The 19,491-nt window shown below is 52.7% G+C and overlaps 1 protein-coding gene across 6 annotated transcripts in view; it reads right to left on the bottom strand.

Annotated features, from left to right (window-relative positions):
* The window catches only part of PTGER3 (prostaglandin E receptor 3), a 224,411-nt gene extending 205,808 nt beyond the window's left edge, over positions 1–18,603 (bottom strand). For all 6 annotated transcript variants that reach the window (XR_013384072.1, XM_077905019.1, XM_077905021.1 and 3 more), the window contains exon 1: positions 17,662–18,603. Coding sequence is in view for 5 of the 6 variants with exons in the window: in XM_077905019.1 (XP_077761145.1) it covers positions 17,662–18,570 (909 nt within the window). In the remaining variant the exon portion in view is untranslated. The remainder of the gene's footprint in view (positions 1–17,661) is intronic.
* Positions 18,604–19,491: the final 888 nt, after the last annotated feature.

The following is a 19,491-nucleotide window of genomic DNA, read 5'->3' on the forward strand; positions in this document are numbered from 1 at the left end:
AATACTAAAATGTGTCTGGATCCGGGATGATGAGGTGACCCCAGACTGGGCAATGAGCTCCGAGAGTAAGTTCCCTGAGGATATCTGGGAAAAAGTCTCTACATTTTTTTAGGATTGAGCCATAGAAAAACACCATTTCTTACTCCAGCTAGAAGTGAACTAAAAAAACATGTACACTAGTCTCCAATAATAAACAGAGGATACACTGCAAGATACCCAGTGAATACCTGAAACCGCAGAGAGTTCCAAACCCCATAACTACTCTGTTTTTTCCTATATACACATACCTGTGATAAAGGTTAATTTATAAATTAGGAACAAGAAGAGATTGACAACGATAGCGAATAATGGAATGTAATCATTGTAACCATACAGAATAATAAAAGTCCTGTCAATGTCGTCTTTTTGTCTCAAAATATCTTATTAGACTGTGTTCCCTGACCTTCCTGCCATGATGTGAGATGGTAAAATGCCTGTATGACGAGATGAAGTGAGGTGACGCAGGCATTGGGACGTAGCGGAGGCTACTCCTGGCCTTCTGACCATACGTCAGGAGGAGGATCATCTGCTTCTGGACCATAGTCCGCTGAATAGAGGGACGTGAACCTGGGGATCGAGGCTGGGAGGGGGGAGGCTGCTGTCCTATCGACCACCCTAAAACCGGAGGAGAACATGCCCTGGATAGGACGCGGCCAACGCTGTGGACTGCAGAAGACGGGACAAGCCTCGGGCCTTGACGGCAGTGCTAAACTTCTGGATCAACTAACTCTGAAGGCTGCCCTAACTCTGGATTTGCAGTTATGTTTTTGTTGTTGTTGTTTTTTTTTTTTTATTCTAGAGCCAATATATTGTTTCATCTCTAATAACAATTGAGGGCAAGATAATTATACTGAAACTTCTGAGCATCTTTTGAAGCGTTGTTTTCTCCTTTCTTTGTTATTTTTACTATTCCCCTCTTGTTGCTAAAACTGCTCATTGTTTAGTTGTTATCCCCAGGGCACCTTCCTAAATACTCTTTTTTGGTTTTTTTTTCTTCTTTGGACACCAGACAGTAGAGCAGTGGTTTCTAGTGCTTCCTCCCGCTTGCTTTTCGTTAACTACTCTCTTCCATTACAAAAACAATGCTGCGCCTTCTTCTTGTCTACCCTAAAGGTATTTTTTAAATCTTTCTAAGGATTTTTATTACTAATGACAAACATGGAAACAATTAAAAGTAACACATAAAGGAAAAGGTTTTTTTTTTTTTGTTTTTTTTTTTTAATGCTCACAAGTTGCACTGCATCAAGAGTACACAGTATTCATTAAACACAGCTGCCTTGGTGGCTCTGGCATCAAAAACACTGGGGTTTGATTTGCTCAATACCATCTACAAACTCTGGACCTTAGAGCAAGTGGCTTACCCAGCTAATGAAAAAGTAAAGTAAAATAGATATCAGCCACCCTGAAGGATTTATGCGCAGATTAAATCCACGTACTATTGGTACAACTCTCTAGGCCAGGATTCATACGTCAATTTTCTGATTCCAAATTAGGTGTCTTTTTCACTTCATTACAACCTCATTTTTTCCATTTGTCCCATCATCATCACGTATTGAGTGGCTGCTACAGGCCAGGAGAATTTATAGACTAAATAAGGCGAAGTCTCTGTTCTCAGGCACTTGACAGTGTCCAGTGAATCAGACAAATCGATGAATATTAACAAGAGGGAGGCCATACAGCTGAGTCATTTATCGCATAGGCTATAAAACCAGACAAATCTGGATTTGAAAGCCGGCTCTGCTTTCTGTTAGCTATGCGATTTGGGAGAGTTGCTTAACATCTCCAAACCATTTCCTCAATCTGAAAAAGGAGATAGCAGCGTCCTTCCAGCGTGTTGTTGACAGAATGAAATGAGATGATGTCTGTGAAATGCTTAGCGCAGGGCCTACTGTAGAGTAAGCATCTGTCTACTGTGGACAATCGTCCTCATTGGCGTACTAAATATTATGACAACTGTAAACACAACTGTGCATAATTAAGCGATCAGGGTACACGCAGGCACTGTCAGGAAGAGAGGAGGGCATTTAAATCCGTCTCCGCGACCAGGGAAGCGCTGCCCTCTAAAAGAGCCGATACTTCTGGAGAGTTCTGAGAGACAAAGCGTTCCTACCGCTGAGTGGGAAATGGCATGAGTCGCCCTGGGAACTGCACATTGGTCTTCAGGACTGAAGGCGAGGATGCTGCGGGGAGGGACCGAAAATGAGCAGTCGGTGTGGCCAAACCCAGGATCTGAAGGATTAAATCTAGGCATCTGGAGCCTTTTAATCTGGGGGAGAGGGCGCTCCATAGAAATAATAGGCCTGCGTTTCTTGGGAGAGAGTCGCTGTGAGCGCACTGAAACCCGCTGGCTGGGGCTTTTTCTCTTCTCCACAATTACAAGAAGGAAAAAAAAAAAAAACAAAACAGATGAAAGCAGGTTTGCAAGACTCCCGATTGCACTATATCATGCTGCAAGTTTTAAGACTGTCAAAACAAATTTTCTAATTTTGACTGCGGTCAAACACTTTCCCACTAAGCAAAGAGAACTCAATAAACAGTTTTATTTGTTTTATAAATAGTTCCGCGAAAAGAATAATATTTGTGAATCGTACTAGCTGGAAAATGTTTGCCTCGTAAAACTTTATCACTGCATGTGAGTGTTCTAAGCCCGAAAAGACAGATCACTGGAGGCAACTGATGTCGCACCTTCACCGAAAACACCTCCCACGTTGCAGGTGTCGTGCCAAACGGAACCTTTTAAGGGTTTTCTGCAGGACAAGTGAAAACTCTTCTCACCTTCTAGAAGGATTTGCATAGTATTTTCTAGAAACCCAAGCTCCTAAGAAGGCCAGTCAGCTAATGGACCAATGAGATCCTTCAGGAAGTCTTTAATCCCTGTGATCATCCGACCCAGCCAACGTGCGTGATTTTTGACCACTCTCATTCCCTCTGTTCTTTTTTTTACCATTTCAATAAAGTCATAGGGTGGCGTTTTAGCAAACCGGTAAAGGTAGAGACAACCAATATGAAACAGAACGTTATCACATGCAAAAAAAAAAAAAAAAAAAGCCTCATGTCTACCAGTTTCTAGGGGTATAATTGGAGAAAGCTGCGGAATCCTTGGAATCTTAGAACGCGCACCTGGAAAAGAGGGATGGAGAACACCACACTGAAGAACTGTTGTGAAACCTAAATCCAATGAATCCAATGACATTTTAAAGGGCCTAACACGGTAACTCTCAAGTCTTCGCACGTAGCAGGAAGCGTGTCTTCGATTTGCACGTCTCCTCACTTCCTGCCCTTGTCTCCTTTCCACTCCAACTCAGTAAGTGCCAAGCACACACATGCACACACACGCACATGCAACCTACGTGCACACCCAGGCCTCGACAGACACAGTGCTAAGGTCCTGATGGCTCTAAAAGCAAACTAGATGGCAGCAATGAAGCCCCTCCCCTTCTTATGATTCATACCTCAAGGTCGAAGAAACTTCTCTGCATATATTCTAAGTGGGAGAGAAATCCCAGCACCTCACGTCCTACTATATCACCTCCTAACTCAAAACCAAGATGCTGCAGGTGGCCGATCCCTCTTCCAGCGGCCTCTTGATACAGCCAGGGGGTAAAAACCCCAAGCTAAGGCAGTCAGGTCTGCACCCAGGACTTTGAGTCTTGGGACACAAAGAAGGGAGCTCTGAGGTTCTGGATCTTCCCGGGGCCATCAGCACACTGTCCAGCAGCAGGGCCCCGGCAGTGTGGCCTGACACCCCGCAACCAGGAGAGCCTGGGCCTTGCTTGTCTTCCAAGCCTGGCCTGGAAGCTTCTCATGGAGCCTGTGAGTCCTTCATACCCTTTTCACATATGTCCTGGGTGCTTGGAGTCAGAGCCTGTTGTTCATGACCAAGACCCAAGTGTAGGCAGGAGGCTCGCGCTCTGACGTCAGAAGACATCCCCAAGCTTCCTGAAACTGATCTGCGGCAGAATTTAATTAGAAATAGATGCTACCGAAAAAAACAAAATTCAAAATGTTCCCTAATGTCTTTTATAGGACAAAAGCTAATATTTAGAAATTTACTTCTGGATCCAGGCAAATCCTCAGCCTGCTCTTGGAGGAAATTACTACCGTGAATAAATCCAAAATCTGCCACCCAGCACGTTGGCCGTTAGTACATCTACTGATTTATAAAGAGAAAGTTGCCAGATTAACATCAAGCCCAGGCTACAACTCACCCTTTATGGCAACACTGAGAAAGAACTATTTTCTTCTCTGGTCCTCATCTCGCTACAGCGTTAATAGAGTGTGAGCTTTCAGAGCCTCCTATGGCCACCTCTGTTCCGTTGTAAACCTCACGTTACACTCTTAACCCGCTTCTGGACAACGCCCCGAGCCTCAATCCTTGTGGCCTGACAAAATTCACATTCGTCTTTGAAGACGAAGCAGGGTCCTGAGACTTCACGCCGTGTGTGACCGTTGCTTGCATTCACAAAACAAAACAAAACAAACCATAGTGAAGATGAAAGATGTCGAAACAGTACTTCGAGGTGACATGACCTCTGAAATACTGCATCGCTCTAAGAGCAAAGTTAAAGCCCCACATGTGGAGTGTAAATATAGACCTATTAACCAAAAGCTTTGAACAAAAAAAACCCAACAACATAGGACTTGGCCAAGGAGCTGTAAAGCTCTGTCTTAAAACGATTCCTTAGAAGAAGAGCCGGAATCGGGGATTCTGACCCCTTGCAAGACATCAACGCAGGGGCCACCCAGGGAGACGGTCCTGGTTCGGTTCCGGAGGGCCACCTCCGACCTTGACGCCCCTGCACCTTATGGGAATCCAGGAATTCTCTCCCTGCCTGTCTCTACTTCTAAGCTTAGCTTGCTCTGGATCTTCCGGGGACCACGATTCTTACGACATCCTATTACTTCATGAGCAGACGTGCTTACTTCTCTTTCTCCGGGCGACTATTCTGATTTATGTCTCGGGGGAAAAAATAGCACCCATTAGATAACCCTTAAGCCCGGCTCTGCCCATTATTAGCTGCGTAAACTCGCAGCAGCGGCCTCCTTGTCAAGGAGCCAAAGGGAAAGCCCAGTGTGGACGGAGCGCGGCCTTAAACCCGGAGACCCAGAGTCACAGGCAGGAGTAGAGAAGTCTCGGGATGTCTTAGCAACTCAATCTTGGAATCCCCTTGTGTGAACGCAGCCACTTCTCCACCCAGCCCCAGCTGTCGTCACCTCTCACCTGGACAACGTCCGCACCTCCCATCTGGTCTCCCAGCCCCTACTCCCACCTTTCTGCAATCCAGGATCCTCTAAAAACGTGAATCCAGGAGCATCACTGCCATGATTCAAACTTCCCAGCATTCTCTTAAAAGGACATCAAAACTCCTTAGTGTGGCCTGATGCAGCCCGGCCCCAGCCCCGCCTGTGACCTCGATGCACCGGACTCCCTCCCTCCTCCTCACCTCACGTCAGCCGCCCAAGTCTTCTCTCCGTCCCTCTCCCTCGGCCCCACCAGGTGAGGCCCCTGCTGCTCCCTCTGCCTAGAATGCCCTTCCTGTAGGTCACCCGTGCCTGCCTCCTTCCTCCCTGCAGGTCTCCGCTTCCACGCGCCCTCTCAGAGGCTTTGTTCCCGGACGACGCAACCCGCACACGTTTCCCAGGTTCCCCTGTCACGTCCTGTCTCTCTTCAGTGCTTATCACGGTCCGACTGCTAGTGCGTTCGTGGAAGGACCTAGTGGAGGGACCGTCTTCTGCTCGGATGCATGTGCCCTGCGAGCGGGAAGCTGGCCGACGTGGAGCACCTGGCGCTGCGCCGGAGGCATCCTGGATACCTCACGACCCCCAGAGCACGACGGCATAAATGAATTCCGACTGGTCCTCGGCTTCGATGCTGTGTTCACAATTGACAATAGAAGAGAGTCCTGCTGGCTTCACTCGCAACCTCAAGTCTCTCTTAGGGAATCACTCGGTAGACCACGCACTCCCGGAGGAGAAGGCCGCGGCTCTGCGCCGTCAGGTTGCACAAAATGCCCCGCACACCCCTGAGAGTCAATAAAGTGTCACTTAAATCAATCGATGCATCGTGGCTCCTGCCCCCGCCACTGCCAAGATAGTTTCAGGCTATTTTGCTGTTTGTGAATTTAGTGGAACTCCTTGATGCCTAACACGGGAGGATTATATGACTTAAAACGCTGGTCTCTAAATAAGTTTAGTTATTGCTCCATATAAACCAAGGACTGGCATGATCAACACTAAATCAGCCAACACGAAGGAATTAGAATTTTTATATATTTTTAAAACATTGATTGATTCCTGAGCGACACAGAGAGAGGCAGAGACACAGGCAGAGGGAGAAGCAGCCTCCCTGCAGGGAGCCTGATGCGGGACTCGATCCCAGGAGCCTGAGCCGAAGGCAGATGCTCCACCACTGAGCCCCCCAGGGGCCCCGAAATTTTTATAACAGAAAGAACAAGGTGAGATGAACTGAGCTATGCGATGCGCCCTGGCTTGGAGAAACAGCTTGTCCTCTGACTCCCAGCTTGGCCGCTTACTGGCTCTCTCCTCTTAAATAAATCACTCAACTTCTTTCAGCTCGAGTTTCTTCCTTGTCTGTAGACTGGAGCCAATTATACCTACACCTCAGGGTTATTGTGAGAAATTAAAACCAACAAACAACTGTTCCTAAGATGGAGCCCAGTGTAGTACGAGGCCGTAGGAGGACTCTTGGTGCCCTCGGAAAGGCAAAAAACTTCCTGGAAGTAAAGGTGTTGAAAGCTTAAACAATGTCACCGAGAATATTCTAGAAAGACCTCAAACATTCGAGGAGTTGTTTTACTGAATGACCTTCCTAAGCCAAGAGATTTTACAACGGGAACCTCCTTATTTTACAGCTACGCAACAGGAGCGTGGGGAGGCAACACAACTGGCCCACAATGAACTCAAATGCCTATTTCTGGCCTTCAGGGCAATGTCCCCCTGCCCTCCTCTCTCCCTCGCCCTCAGCCTCTCCGGGACTCCTAACATTTCTCGACATTCTCAGACACATTCCAACAAATACAGGTTTAGGGACCATTCCTAGCACGCCAGGTTCAATGGCCTCCCCTGCACACCTGCACAGACCCCCCCACACCCCAAATTCTATGCCAAACTGCGTCTCTCTCTTTTCCAGCAACTTAGGGGACAGCGAGGTTGTCCAGTGATGCCCCTACACCTCGCTGTGGCCGAAGCACCTGCAGGCTCTGAGTCCCGGCCACTTAGGCATCGTCTCCACCTGCTGCGCAGAGCGCAGGGCTCGAGCCCACGGAACCCCTCGGTTGCCCTCTCCATCCTGGGGTCCAAGCGTGGAGTCTGGGCTCTGCGATCGCCCCCCTCACCTTGAAGGCCGCCTGCCTTCCCTCGGGTCCGCTGACGCCTCTGCTCTCCCCCCAGGGCCTCTTCCAAGTGTCAGCCTTCAGGCTTGGCCCGAGGGACACTTCCTCAGCGCCTCCCCCGCCCCCCGACCCAGGAGGGGCCTCGGCGACCCTTCCCTGCCTTCGGGCCAGGCCTGTCGTCCCAGTGACACGTGGAGGGCGCAGAAGCCCGGCTCCCCGTCTCCAGCTCCGGGGCCCAAGGGGCAGAGCAGGTGGCACAGGTGCAGCAGCACAGACCCTGGTGCCGGGAGCTGTAGCCAGAGAACCCGCCCCCCCCCTACGCCTTCCCTCCTCCTCCCCCCTCCCCCCACGGCAGAGGCCCTGCTCTGGGCCCTGTGGCCCACAGCCCTGTCCTCACTGTCGGGGCCCCCCAGGAGAGGCAGGATGGCCTCGGAGTCCCGGCTTGGGGGGGCTCGATCGCTGTTCGAGGCCTCCCCTCTGCGGGGCCTCCCCTCTGCGGTGCAGTCACCCCTGCGGAACCCTCCCCATTGCTGGGCCTCACCTCTGCAGGACCCTCAGCAGGACCCTCCCCTCTGCAGGGCCCTCCCTTCTGCGGACCCTCCCCTCTGGGGGACCCCTCTCCTCTGCGGACCCTCCCCCCCTGCGGGACCCTCCCCTCTGCGGACCCTCCCCCCTGCGGGACCCTCCCCCCTGTGGGACCCTCCCCTCTGTGGTACCCTCCCCCTTGTGGGGCCCTCTCCTCTGCAGACCCTCCCCTCTGCTGGGGCTTCACCTCTGTAGGGCCCTCCCCTCTGCGGTACCCTCCCCCCTGCGGGACCCTCCCCCCTGCGGGACCCTCCCCTCTGCGGGACCCTCCCCTCTGCGGACCCTCCTCTCTGCTGGGTCTTCACCTCTGCGGGGCCCTCCTCTCTGTGGACCCTCCCACCTGCGGACCCTCCCCCCTGTGGACCCTCCCCCCTGCGCGACCCTCCCCTCTGCTGGGGCTTCACCTCTGCGGGGCCCTCCCCTCTGCGGACCCTCCCCCCTGCGGGGCCCTCTCCTCTGCAGGGCCCTCCCCTCTGCGGACCCTCCCCCCTGCGGACCCTTCCCCCTGCGGGACCCTCCCCTCTGTGGGACCCTCTCCCCTGCTAGGGCTTCACCTCTGTGGGGCCCCCCCCTCTGCGGACCCTCCCCTCTGCAGGGCCCTCCCCTCTGCGGACCCTCCCCTCTGCGGACGGACCCTCCCGCCCATGGACTCTCCCTCTGCGGACCCTCACCGGGGCCCCAGCCCCTCCCGCCCGCTCCCCGCCGACCACCTGGTCACGCTAGGACGTCTAGCTGGCTCAGATGGCTACTGAGCCTCCAGCGGCCTCTGTTTCACCATCTGTCTTCCAGCATTTTCTACATTAACGACAGGCTTCTTTTTTCCCGATTTTCGTGAGTCACACCAACAGAAGGACATTCTCAACCACAGAAAATGACACTTTGGAAGTTCAGAAAGTAGGGAAAAAAAAGATCCAATCTACTACATTCAGGAATCAAATATTTTCCAGAAATATCAACAGATCGGTGAATCGTGTATCTTTTAAATTACGCCTGATTTTCTTCAGAGGGTCAGTGATTGCTTAAAATGAGTAGGCTTCCAGGTCTAACTTGACCTTCTATTTTTGCACTTTCAAGATTTTAAAAAATAGTACTGCTTGTGCCTCCATTACCTGACCTTTATCTAAATTGGCCAATTTCCTTCTGTCTAACAGAATGAAGGCGTGAAAAGGCAAGCCTCCTCTTCCATCTCTGCCATTAGCTTTCATTTTTAGATTCATGGATCTTCAAACGCCTCCTAAAAATCGGTACTGGTTGAGCATCTGCCTTTGGCTCAGGGCGTGACCCCGGGGTCCTGGGATCAAGTCCCATGTCCGGCTCCTTGCAGGGAGCCTGCTTCTCCCTCTGCCTGGGTCTCTGCCTCTCTGTGTCTCTCATGAATAAATAAATAAAATCTTTTAAAAAAAGAGGTGCCAAAATCACTCAGTGAAATGTCTTTCTTATGACTGCCACCCAAAGACCATCTAGGCAGGCTAGCGGATGGGGAAATCACACTCTGCTATTTGTAGACTACAAATAGTAATGGTGCCTTGTCAGGACCCGGTCAGATTGTGAGACAAATGACACCTCAGTGAGTCTCATACTTGGGCCTCATTTAAGGATTGTGTAAACTCAGTCCGAGGCTGTGAGTCAGCGGTGGAAATGCTGTTTAGCCTAAACACTGGTGATCCACATCCACCCTTAAGAAGTCTGCGCAACAATGCGTCCAATGACAATAACTAGAGGCACAATTAATCTGACTTAAACACTGATGTGAGGACAGGCAGGAGTGTACAAAGGAGTCTCTGACCGGAAAACCAGGGGCCACCTTCTAGACTTGTGGCAGAGGTCTTCAGAGGGCGAGGCAGTGGCTACACCTCCAGGTTTAGGGAAAGGGGAGAGGGGACCCAGCATGTTTTAGATCTAGAGCGTTCATTAACTGGTAGCCACGAAGGGAAAGGAGCCATGAGCTGACGAAATGCAGAAGAGAGATGGCCGCAGGGGAGGGGAGGGGAGGGGAGGGGGGTGAAGTATAATTCCTTGTAAAAATTTATGCACTTCAGATTTACTATTTTTCTTGTTTTATTTTTTTCTGAAAAGCTCCATCCTGTACTGTGCATTTCCCCCCAGTGAACTATAACTAATCGAGCTGTGAAACATCACTTGTCTCTTTTCTTCAGCTTCCCGGGGGCAAGGTCTACCTGAACACAAGAAATCAACGCTATCATCCAGAAGAAAGAACATCATATAGTATTCATAAGGCTAAAAGGATATTCCCAATTATGCTCCCACAGATTTACACTGGTTCTCATTACAGTCCTGTGAAATGGGCTGGGGAGGTGTTTTTCTTCTTATTTTCCCAAAGAGAAGCAAATAGTTCACAAAGATAACAGGTGAGTTGTCTAAAGTTACACCATTGATTGCTTATGTAACTGGGACCAGGTAGGGTCTTCTGATTTGGGCGCTTAGATTTCTAACCAATAACCGGGTACCTACCAGGCATACCTGGGAAGGCGCGCAGTTATGACCATTTCAGGGAAAAGAGAAGACACAAGGGGAGCTGGAGCTGGTCTCAGGAGGCCAAGTAGCCCACAGCCAAGGGAGTGTGACTCAGCCCATGAGTGGGAGATGCAAGGCAAGTGCTGTGGAGCCCAAGGGCCAGAGCACCCAAGCCCGGCTAGAGAGGATGGAGGCGTCTTCGCCAATCAAGTGCCCCCTAACCTGAGACGGTGGGCAATCCAGGAGGGGCGACTGCTGGGCAGCCTTCGCCCAATGACTGCCGGGTAAAGTGGCCGATGACCAAAGGGAGAGACAAGCGTTCTGAGTAAAGAGCACAGAGATTTTCTTGCATTCCGTGGTGCTAGTTCTGGGTGTGTGCGTGCATGCGTGCGTGTGTGTGTGTGTGTGTGTGTGGTGCCCCCCTTGCTACAGAAGCCACTGTTGCCCAACTGTTATTTCTGCATAAGAATGACTTACTGTACTTACTGTAAAATATGGACATATACTGCAGTCAAGAGCGCAGAGGAGCCCCAGGGGAAATCAGGCTCCTTTTGTTCTTTTCTTTAATCTATGAAAGTTGGAATTTTCTAGGGAGAAGGGGTACTCGAGACGCCATCTAATAATCCTCAAGAAATACTGTGTTTCGAGGAGTTGAAACACAAATTTCCTACTTCTCTCTGTGATATGGAATTGAGGAAAATGAGAGCCAAAATTTGACATGCTGCAGTTGTAGACCTCTGAGGTTTAAGGCTTGAGTGAGATAAACGTGGAATGCTGGCCAATCACAAAAAATATCACATAAATGTGCGGCGTCTGGGTGGCTCAGTGGGTTAAGCGACTGACTTGGTTTGGCTCAGGTCCTGACCTCGGGGTCCTGAGGTGGAGCCCGGTGCGGTGTCTGTGCTCCGCACGGAGTCTGCTGGAGATGCTCTCCCCCGCCCCTCCCCTGCACACACTCTCTCTGTATATATAATAAATTACAAAATCTTAAAAAAACAATACTACACAAATGTAATGAGTTCAAGGGAGGACTTCCCTCCTGGCTTCCCTGCAACACGAGGCTAGAACTGGAAACTGAAACATGAGCCTGAACCCCTCACCACCACCCCTCTGCAGCCTGAGAGGAATCACTGCCTGTGACACATGGGTGCAGTGCACAGTCCTGAACGTTACTCCAAAAAAAACTGAACTCGTGGAAACTTTCATAATTGATTTCTTGACCTTTACACCTTTTTCAAAAGAGAGAGGCCAATAAGTCACAATTATGTTACAACTCTAGACCATCTGAATTTCTTCAAATAGAATGGCTTAAGAACTGTTTAATTATTAGCTCCCTCTGTTATGCTCAAAATAAAAAATCTGCATTTTTGAGCCCTGATTTCTCTCATTAATCTTCAAGTTATATTGGCTTTTGGATATAACATTTTGATAATACGCCATCAGCATATGTACTCTGTCCAAAACCCCAGTGACTCATGAGCCTGTCCTTCCAAAAAAAAAAAAAAAAGATTGGTAACCCAGTCCCCTTTCCACATTTCCCATTCCTGTTCATTGAACCATCATTCTTCCGGTAAGAGAACTTGAGAGTAACATAGATGGGAAAAATATGCTAAATGTCTATGAGTGCTACCACCATACTTTACAGATAAGAGGGTAACAGGGCCCACTATTGGAGCTAGAATTTCTGTCCTCTATCTAAGCAAAAATGGACAAATCAGCAATAACAAAAACTGAAAATAAACTAAATCTGGTTCTAATATTCTTTATTCTTGACTTCTCTGAATGATGTAGAAAATAGTGGCAATCTTACAAGATGCATTTAAAATGGGATAATGGATGTGAAAATAGTAACTGCAACAGAGGACAGATGCAGAAAAAAAAAAAACGTTCATAATCAATTGCTCCTTAAATCGACCATTTCAGATCGGTTAGTTCTCTATTGCCTTTCCTTCTCTGACTCATCTCTTCCCACTGTCTCTACCCTAAAGCCCTGACGACTTTGCAAAAGCAGCTCATGACTGATCTCTCTTTCCCATTTTCTAGCCCCAGTCTATCCACACACCGCAACCCTCTTGATCTTGTATAAACCCTCTCCCCTATTAGAAGCCCCAAATAGAGGTCCTGTGGTTTACTGGCAAAAGAATGCCGTCCTCATCCCAGGTTCATCCTAACAACCTCAATCTGATCCCATAAACCTTTCCAAAGCCTGGTCCCAGGGTTCCAGTGAGCATGCTCTGTGCTGGGTCCTGGGCACAGTGAAGGTCAAGCTTTGCCATCTCACCTCTTCCCTGAAGTCTACTCTGCTAAATTCAGATGGACGTTCCTTCCAGAGCCACAGGCACTAATCACATCAACTCTTGCACTGTTCTCTAATTGTCTCACTCATAAATGTAGGGATTCTGCTTCTCTGAACAGAGTATAGCTCTCTGGCCAATTTTAAGTAAGTCTCCTTAATATCCCTTCCACAGTGCCTAGACTGTATTGTCCTAAACAAACAAACAAATAAAGTAAAAAAAAAAATTCTAAATAATCTCAATTCTTACAAAAACATATTAGAGAAGATTTTTCCTATAATGCCAATTCACAGGTGTAGTCATTTTCCCTGAAGCGACATCCTAAGTAAGGCAGAAATTTACAGGCAGAGACGAGCAATCCCGTAGTACTTTTCTGTAGTATAAACAGGATTACCTCTGCAATCTATCGCCTGTATTTATCACATGTGGTATACCGAAGGCCTGTTTCATTTGGCCAAAATATATCAGTGATTCTTTAAATTTAAAAGCAGTCACATTGGGGTGCCTGGGGGGCTCAGCGGTTGAGCGTCTGCCTTGGGCTCAGGGCGTGACCCTGGGGTCCTGGGATCGAGTCCTGCATCAGGCTCCCCGCAGGGAGCCTGCATCCCCCTCTGCCTGTGTCTCTGCCTCTCTCTCTCTCTCTCTCTTTCTCTCTGTGTCTCATGAGTAAATAAATAAAATCTTTAAAAAAAAAAAAGCAGTCACATCCACATTGTGAAATATGTTCTTCTACTGAAGCATCTCTGTGTACGTTTGTGGACACTGAGCAGAATTTATAGGCTCAGGATGGAAGGCAAAGGTTTCTACGGCTGCTTTTATCCAGTTCCAAAGTTGTAGATGAGAAACTTTGTTCCTCAGACCTCACTTTTCACAAAGTCAGTTTTATATTTACCATTTTTAAAAGAGTTCCACTGTTAGCCACGTTCCACCTGTTGGGGGAGTGTCAGGTTTACACAAACACAAAATGTACTCCTGGCTTTTTGCGAACAACCCCCCGAGGTGATTCCTGTTTGTGGAAACTTGGCTATCATGTCTAATAACTGGACTATTTGGTGAATTAGGTTCATAAAAAACTAATAATAAAAAGTCGAAAGGACTGCGTTGCTGAGTCAACTGACATTCCAATAGGATTTGATGCCACACATTAAACATAAGGCAACTACGAATTGTAGATCGTCGATCACACTGACATCATTTGGCCCTGCATTCTCAATTTCACATCTCACACTTTATTTTGTGAAGTTTCTGGGGAAAAGAAAAAGTAAGAAAAAAAAAAGTTTTGTTTGCACCATAGATAAACCTCTATCTAGGTATTAAGTAGTAGAAACTTGTTGCAGGTTGGATGTTTTCTTATTACGGTATTTCTTCTCTGCTAAGTTTTCCAGCAGTAACATTAAATATTATTATAGTTGTGATAGTCTTCAAAATGAGATATACTCAGGGTCCTTTTAAGTAAGGAGTTTGAATAATTATGTTAGTGTCCTATGCCCAGCTCAACAAAAACTAACAGGGAATCTGTATTTTCCTGTAATTATAAAACAGTTGTAAAAAAAAAAAAATCTCACTTTAGCATTAATGACTAAAAATTCAATTCACTAACTTCTAGTGTTTTTATTCTTACAACTCCCTAACCTGTTGAGAAAGCAGTTTTGCCAGTTTCTTTTCCTTTGCAATAACTTTCTCCTGCAGATTTTTCTGAAGACACTTGAAGCTTTAACTTGGATGGTGCACAAAAGAGAAGACAAAACCGTTAACTTGGGTTTAAGAAGTACCTACTTTGGGAACCATGAATTTCTCCTCTTTGATATGATTACATGTTGACTTTATTTCATTTTAAGATCAATGTTTTTATACGAACCGAGTCACCACAGTGTCCAGTAAAAAGTTGCAAGCCAGTTAATATTTTCTGAATGCAGAAATTAAATAGGAGCAGTTCCAGATATGTCTTTCTTAAGAGAGAGTGGGTTTGGCCACCCCAGCTCACAACTTTCAAAACTGATCTAAATCCTTAGGGCTACCGTGCCCGAGGCATTAGAATCGTGCTGCTGAAATCAATACACACTGTATGGTTTCTCTCTGTCGGGTTAACTGTATAGGTAAGCATTTTATTCACATGATTTAATTGCATTTGTTTTAGGAAAGCGTGTGATAAGAGCAAACTCAAGAATATAAAGTGCCTGATAAGAGCAAACTCAGCTTCAAATGGCAGCTCTGAAAAATTCAGATACTCTGTTCGCTTTTAAAGTCATGTTAATAATCAGCACCTTAATAAAAGGTTTATTTTTTAGAACTCTTCCCACTTCTGTTTGGCCACCTATAAACTCCATTCCTCAACCATAGAAGTAAATGTGTCTAAAATTGGTGCTGGTTTTGATAAGCCACGGTGATGACGTCAGCCTGAGTTCCAGCCCTTGGAACGCAGAGCCGTGACCACACAGTGACTCGTGAGCAGCTAGGTCCCAACATAACTCTCCTCGTCACCACATGTCACTGATTTGAAGCCAAGACTTGTGCTCCAAGTATTACTACACCAGCGAAACCCAGGTATCCTTGGAATATCTGGTTTGCCAAATGCAGGAGTGGGCAGGGAACAGGAACTAAGGTTCTATTTTTAAATACAACAAATTCAAAACTAAATGTGCTGCGCGGCGACCTCAATATGCTTAATAACCACTGAACTGCACGCTTAAAAGTGGCAAGTTTCCCGTTAGGTATATTTCATCACCAAAAAGAAAGACTCCGTGAGAGTGGTTCTGAAAACCGTGTCCACGGATTTCAGAAGTGTCCCCCAACTGTCTAAGAAAGTCCCAGGTCCAACGTACCACCTGCTACCCCTGACACAACGACCAGGTCCCTCCTCCTGTAATGCCTCCTCTGGAGCCTTCGGCTTGGAACCTAAACACACCGTCCATCAGGTGTTCGCAACCGACACTTACCCACAGAAATCTCTAGCGAAAAGCACCACACAGGAAAATCTGGAAAGTGCCAGGTTGGGTACTAAGGACACCACCAGCTCCCAGGCTGTGTGGCTCTGCAAGGAGCCAGAAAGTGCGGCCCCCCTGCCGCCCCCACCCCAGTCTCAGGCCTGGCCCTGCGCAGCCCTGCCACTTGCCTGTCCTGAGGGCGGTAGGACCTCGGGGGATGCTCAAGGCAGGCTCCCTCCAGCCTCCCCCGGGGCGCTGGTGCAGATGGGAACACTGAGGCTCCGGGAGGGAGGGGGATCTGCATCCCAGCCCTGCCGCTCACAGGCTCCGTGGTCCCCGGCAACACGGCTTCCCCGAGCCTCAGGTTTCTCATCTGAGGAATGGGGATGGAAATAGTAGCAGCTTTGTGCTATGGGTTTAATGAACCCAAGGCGCTTGGGTTCATTCAGCAAAGCACGTTGCAAAGCTGCAAAGCGCCTGGCACGGAGGGGGGCCTCCATCGGGGGTAGCGTTAGCAAGTCTAAGCTAGTGGGTCTGGCCCAGTGCCGGACCTCCTAGCGTAGCTGCCGGTCTCTGGAAGTGTGCAAGTCCAAGTGCTCACAAAGGGCTCATTATTCTTCAGCTCCACCCCCCCCCACCCCCCGCCCCAACCTGCACTCCCTGCAGCCTCACTGCTTGCTGCAATCTGTCCCGGGTCACCCTGTGTCTCCAGGCTTTTCCATTCCCCCCTTCTCCCCCCTTTACTCCTGTCCCCTCCAATTCTTGGATAACTCTGTGTTTGGCACAAGCGCTGAGAGTTCCCAGGCCCTGGGGTCCCGCAGGCTGGATGTCCCTTACAAACGCTTCCCGGAGGGAGGCCGCAGCGCCATTCCAAGGGGCTGTCCTGCCTCCAGTCCCAGCGGGGCGGCGAGCAAGGGCGCGCCCTGGGTGCCACCGGGGCGGGGGGGCGGGGTGCGCTCGCCTGGGGTCCCCGCCTGCTGTCCCGCTAGGGCTCCGGCTTGTGACACGGAGAAAGCGAGAAAGCGCTCAGCGCCCGCCCAGCCTTTCTGGTCCCGCAGCACCCGGTGCGCGCCCCCATCTCCGCCCAGACGCTGCAATGCCAGCGGGGCGTCCCCCTGCCCTCCGGGGCCTCCGGCGGTGCAGCAGCGGCCTCCTGCCACGCGTGGCCTCTAAAGGTGCTGGGCAGGGCAGCCGGGGTGGCTCACAGGGCGTGATCCTGGAGACCCGGGATCGAGTCCCATGTCCTGCTCCGTGCTTGGAGCCTGCTTCTCCCTCTGCCTGTGTGTGTGCCTGTCTCTCTAATGTTTCATGAATAAATATTTTTAAAAAAAGAAAAGTAAAGGTGCTCGGCAGGTGGATGCGAGCTCAGAGCTCAGTAGCGAGGCCGCCGCGGGAGAGGACTCCGTGCGCCCCTGCAGGTGCTGCCGGCGCAGGGGCCTCCGGTGCGCCCCCGCGCCCCCCCGGGACTCCGTGCGCCCCCGGGACTCCGTGCGCCCCTGCAGGTGCTGCCCGCGCAGGGGCTCCGGTGCGCCCCCGCGCCCCACCCCCCCCCCGGGACTCCGTGCACCCCTGCAGGTGCTGCCGGCGCCGGGGCCCCCGGTGCGCCCCCCGCGCCCCCCGGGACTCCGTGCGCCCCTGCAGGTGCTGCCGGCGCCGGGGCCCCCGGTGCGCCCCCCGCGCCCCCCGGGACTCCGTGCGCCCCTGCAGGTGCTGCCGGCGCAGGGGCCCCCGGTGCGCCCCCCGCGCCCCCCCGGGACTCCGTGCGCCCCTGCAGGTGCTGCCCGCGCAGGGGCTCCGGTGCGCTCCCCGCGCCCCCCCCCCCGGGACTCCGTGTGCCCCCGGGACTCCGTGCGCCCCTGCAGATGCTCCCCGCGCAGGGGCCTCCGGTGCGCCCCCGCGCCCCCCCCCCCGGGACTGCGTGCGCCCCTGCAGGTGCTGCCCGCGCAGGGGCCTCCGGTGCGCCCCCCTTGCCCCCCTGCCCCCGCGCCTCACCAGCAGCGGCGTCCAGCACACCGACAGCACGCACAGGATCCCCGTGAGCTGGATGGCCGTCTCGGTGGTGATGCGGCCCCACTGCGCGCCCGACTGCGCCGCCGAGGCCTTGGCGCGGCAGCGCGACACGAGCGCCTTGATGGTGGCCAGGTTGCAGGCGAAGGTGACGGCCAGCGCCGCCAGCCCCAGGAAGGCGAAGGCGGAGGCGAAGAAGAGGCCGCCGCGGTCGCGCGGGGCGCCCGTGCCGTTGCCCGCGCCGCCCGTGCTGATGAAGCACCAGGTGCCGGGCCACTGCACGGCGTAGCGGCCGACGCCCAGCACGGGCAGCAGCGCGAAGCCGAGCGCCGCCAGCCACACGCCGAGCAGCAGGGCGCGGGTGGCGCGCGTCTGCAGGTGGCTCGCGTACCAGTGCGGCGCGCGGATGGCCAGCGCCCGCTCGACGGCCATGGCGCTGGCGACCAGCAGCGAGGACAGCCCGAAGGCCGTCATGGAGAGGCCGAAGAAGGTGCACAGGCGGCCCGACGGGTCCAGGTGCTCCCAGCGCCGCTGCGACAGGTACACGGCGATGACCACGGGGCTGGTGAGCAGCTGCCCCGCCAGGTCGGTGAGCGCCAGCCAGCCGATGCACAGCAGGAACGACTGCCGCCGCCGGCTCTCCCGCCGCCGGTAGCTCCGCGACACGAGCAGCATGGCCAGCGCGTTGCCCACGAAGCCGGTGAGCAGCATGGTGATGGGGAAGGCCACCGACACCGAGCCGCAGTCCTGGCCGGCGGCCCGCGGCCCCGTCGCGTTGGCCCGCGCCGCGGCGGAGCGCTCGGCCGCCCACAGGCCCGGGTACAGGCCCGGGTACGAGTGGTTGAGGCGCGGGCACAGCGGGGGCGCGCCCCCCTCGCCCCGGGGCCCCCTCATGCCGGCGGCGGGCGCGGGAGCCGGCGGCGCCCCGGGAGCGGCGGCGGGAGCGGCGGGCGCGGGCGGGCGGCGGGGCCGGCGGGGCTGCGCTCCATGCTGCGGGCCGCGCCGTCGGCTCTCGGCTCCGGGACGCCGCACGCCCGCGGGGCCGGGGCGCGCGCGGGGACCGCCCCTTGGAGGCGGCGGCGGAGGGCGGGGCGCCGGGCCGGGCCGGGCCGGGCGCCGGGGAGGGGGAGGGGGAGGGGGAGGGGAGGGGGAGGGGGAGGGGCGGGCTCCCGCGCGGACACACCGCGGCCCCGCTCCGTGGCAACTCCCGGCCCGGCGGGGAGAAGGCGGGGGGCGCTTGCCCGAGCGCCGGCCGCACCCCCCTCCCTGGGAGGACCCCCCTCCCTAACCGCTCTCCCTTCCCTAGCCGGGTCCCCTCCCTAGCCGTGCTCCCTCCCTAGGCGGACCCCCCTCCCCAGCTGTGCTCCTCTCCCTAGCCAGACCCCCTCCCCAGCCGTGCCCCCTCCCTAGGCGGACCCCCCTCCCTAACCGCTCTCCCTTCCCTAGCCGGCTCCCCTCCCTAGCCATACTCCTCCCTAGGAGGTCCCCCCTCCCTAACGGTGCTCCGTCCCTAGCCGTGCTCCCTCTCTAGGCGATCCTCCCTCCCTAACCGCGCTCCCTCCCTGGGCGGACCCCCTCCCCAGCTGTGCTCCCCTCCCTAGCCGGGTCCCCTCCCTAGGCGGCCTCCCCTCTCTAGGCGGTCCCCCTCCCTAACCTTGCTCCCCTCCCTAGGCAGTACCCCCTGTGGGACAGCCTTGCTCCCCTCCCTGCCGGTCCCGCCCTCCTAGCTGGTGCTCCCTTCCCTACCCAATCCTCCCCTCCCTAGGCAGTACCCCCTCCCCAGTTAGTACCCCCCCAGCCGCGCTCCCCTCCCTG

The sequence above is a fragment of the Canis aureus genome, chromosome 8, assembly GCF_053574225.1.
Source record: "Canis aureus isolate CA01 chromosome 8, VMU_Caureus_v.1.0, whole genome shotgun sequence".
Taxonomy (NCBI): Eukaryota; Metazoa; Chordata; class Mammalia; order Carnivora; family Canidae; genus Canis; species Canis aureus.